The sequence below is a fragment of the Gossypium arboreum genome, chromosome 2 (genome assembly GCF_025698485.1).
Source record: "Gossypium arboreum isolate Shixiya-1 chromosome 2, ASM2569848v2, whole genome shotgun sequence".
Taxonomy (NCBI): domain Eukaryota; kingdom Viridiplantae; phylum Streptophyta; class Magnoliopsida; order Malvales; family Malvaceae; genus Gossypium; species Gossypium arboreum.
The window spans coordinates 14,121,324-14,124,078 of record NC_069071.1 but is presented as its reverse complement, the minus strand read 5'-3'; the positions used below and the strand labels follow the sequence as shown (position 1 = coordinate 14,124,078).

At 43.3% G+C, this 2,755-nt stretch overlaps 1 protein-coding gene across 1 annotated transcript; it reads left to right on the top strand.

The window, feature by feature from the left end:
- Positions 1-1,868: 1,868 nt before the first annotated feature.
- Positions 1,869-2,246, top strand: LOC128284224 (uncharacterized mitochondrial protein AtMg00860-like). The gene has a single exon (XM_053022089.1). It carries the CDS (start codon positions 1,869-1,871, stop codon positions 2,244-2,246), a length of 378 nt encoding a protein of 125 aa, XP_052878049.1.
- Positions 2,247-2,755: the final 509 nt, after the last annotated feature.

The following is a 2,755-nucleotide window of genomic DNA, read 5'->3' as shown; positions in this document are numbered from 1 at the left end:
TTGATGCTCGCAGACGTGAGTATTTGAATCTCAAGCAAGGTGACAGATTTCTAGCCGAGTATGAGGCCAAATTTCTGAGGTTGAGCCACTACGCTCGAGGCATGGTAGCGTCTGAGTACAAGAGATGCGTCTAGTTTGAGGGATAACTTGAGGGTCTTAATTGCTCCACAAAGGGAGTGAAAGTTTGTTGTACTGATGGAGAAAGCTAAGATCACTAAGGATGTTAAGCGTGTGAAACACCAGAATAGAGATCGAGAGAGAGGCAAGAGCAAGAGGGAGTCAGAGCCCTCTAGTTACATTCGAGGCCTAAGAAAAGGCCGATCGATGGGCGATTAGAGTGGCGGCGCTTCTTTGTTCCTCTTGGATTACTGACCATACAAAGTGACTATGGAAGATGCCATCCGAGCGAGTCTTGGAGGAGGATTGGGGTATGTTTAAGGTGTGGGTCTCTTGAGCACTGTATTAGGGAGTGTTCATAGTGTACAGATCAGATGCAAGCTCCAGCTCCGGGTACTGTACAGCCTCAGAGAGCAGTTCAGGGGCCGTGGATAGGCTAGGGCTGGTAACAATTTGGGTTGTGGATAGAAATCATCGGGTAGAGGTGCTGGTTAGACTGAGGCGAGACAGCCTACTTTGGTTTACGCTGCACGTCATCCAGAGGATAGAAATGCTCCTAACGTCATCACCGGTACATCCTTTATATTTGATGTACCTTACTTTGCTCTGATAGACATAGGATCTACTCATTCCTATATGTTCTGTTCTGTTTCCAAAAATCTGGGGTTGTCGGTTGAGAGCACTTCTAGTGGGTTTACCGTGGCAAGCCCATTGAGGTAGTCTATTTGGGTTACTAAATTGTATAAGGAGGTTCCATTAGAGGTGCAAGGGGAGATATTTCTAGCTGATTTAATGGAGCTTCTGTTTGGGGAGTTCAACCTAATTCTGGGTATGGACTGCTTGGTGGAGCACCGAGTTAATTTAGACTACGCATCAAAGAGGGTCGTTCTGAGGACCAAGGATAATGTGAAGGTGGTTATGATTGGTGAACGTCAAGACTATCTGTCACATGTGGTCTCCGTATTAGTAGCTGAGAAATTGGTGAGAAAAGGGTGTGAGGTATTTTTGGCATATGTCAGTATTTTTGAATTTGGGGTTTTTCTTTGGGAGCTATCAGAACTATGAGGGATTTTTCGAATGTTTTTCCTGAGGAGTTATCGGGATTACCACCGAATCAGGAAGTGGAATTTAGGATTGAGCTTTTCTAGGTACAGCTCCGATGTCTATTGCTTCATATCGAATGGCACCGAAAGAGCTTGCTAAACTTAAGGCTTAACTATAGGAGTTATTGGACCATGGCTTCATCCATCCAAGTGTGTCTCCGTGGGGAGCACCAATACTATTTGTTAAGAAGAAGAATGGGACCATGAGGATGTACATAGACTACCGTCAGTTGAACAAGCTGATTATTAAGAATAAGTATCTACTTTCGTATATCGACGACCTATTTGATCAGTTCAGAGGGTTTCTATATTCTCTAAGATCGATCTCCATTCAGGGCATCATCAGTTGGGGTTAAGGAGGCGGATGTGCATAATACCGTACTTAGAACTTGTTATGGACATTACGAGTTACTAGTGATGCCTTTCGACTTGACGAATGCACCGGCTGCATTCATGGATCTGATGAACCTAGAATTTCAGCCCTATTTGGATCAGTTTGTCATGGTCTTCATCGACGACATTCTGGTATACTCTAAGACTAAGGATGAGCATGATAAGCATCTTAAAGTAGTGTTCCAGATTCTGCGTGAGAAGTAACTACACGCTAAATTCAGCAAGTGTGAGTTCTAGCTACGTGAAGTAACTTTTATGGGGCACGTGGTTTCTACAAAGGGGATTCGAGTTGATCCTCGAAAGAACAAGGCTATGCTGGATTGGAAACAGCCTAAGAATGTATCTGAGATCCGTTGTTTTTTGGGTTTGGTGAGATACTATCAGCGTTTCATTAAGGGGTTCTCTTTGATTGTTGTACCGTTAACTAAGCTTCTGCGTAAGGGTGTATCATTTGTTTGGACTGATACGCAGCAATCGAGCTTTGAGAAGCTCAAATTTATTCTGACTCAGGCTCCTATTCTGATACAACCTAAATCTGGAAGGGAGTTTGTAGTATACAATGATGCGTCGCATGTTGGATTGGGTTGTGTTCTAATGCAGAATGGTAAGGTTGTGGCTTATGCATCCCATTAGCTTAAGACACATGAGGCTAACTATTCGACGCATGACCTTGAGTTAGCTATTGTAGACTTTGCACTGAAAATTTAGAGTCACTATCTGTATGGTGTGAGATGTATTATACACACCGATCATAAAAGCCTCAAGTACCTCTTCACTCAGAAGGAGTTGAATCTTAGACAGTGTCGATGGATTGAGCTGCTTAAGGACTACGATTGCATGATAAGAGTATCATCCGGGTAAAGCCAATGTGGTGGCCAATGCTCTGAGTCGTAGGGCGATGACTAATCTGATGGCGATGTTCGCTCGCCTTAGTTTGTTTGATGATGGGAGTTTATTGGCTCAGTTACAAGTTAACCCGACTTAGATTGAGTAGATTCGAGATAAATAGATAATAGATGATACTCTGGGTGTGCAGTTTCGTCAGGTTGGGAGTGGTACTACTATAGATTTTGAATTGAATAGTGATGGTATTCTGTGTTTTCGAGGCCAAATTTGTGTGTCGAATGATTCTAATCTGAGAC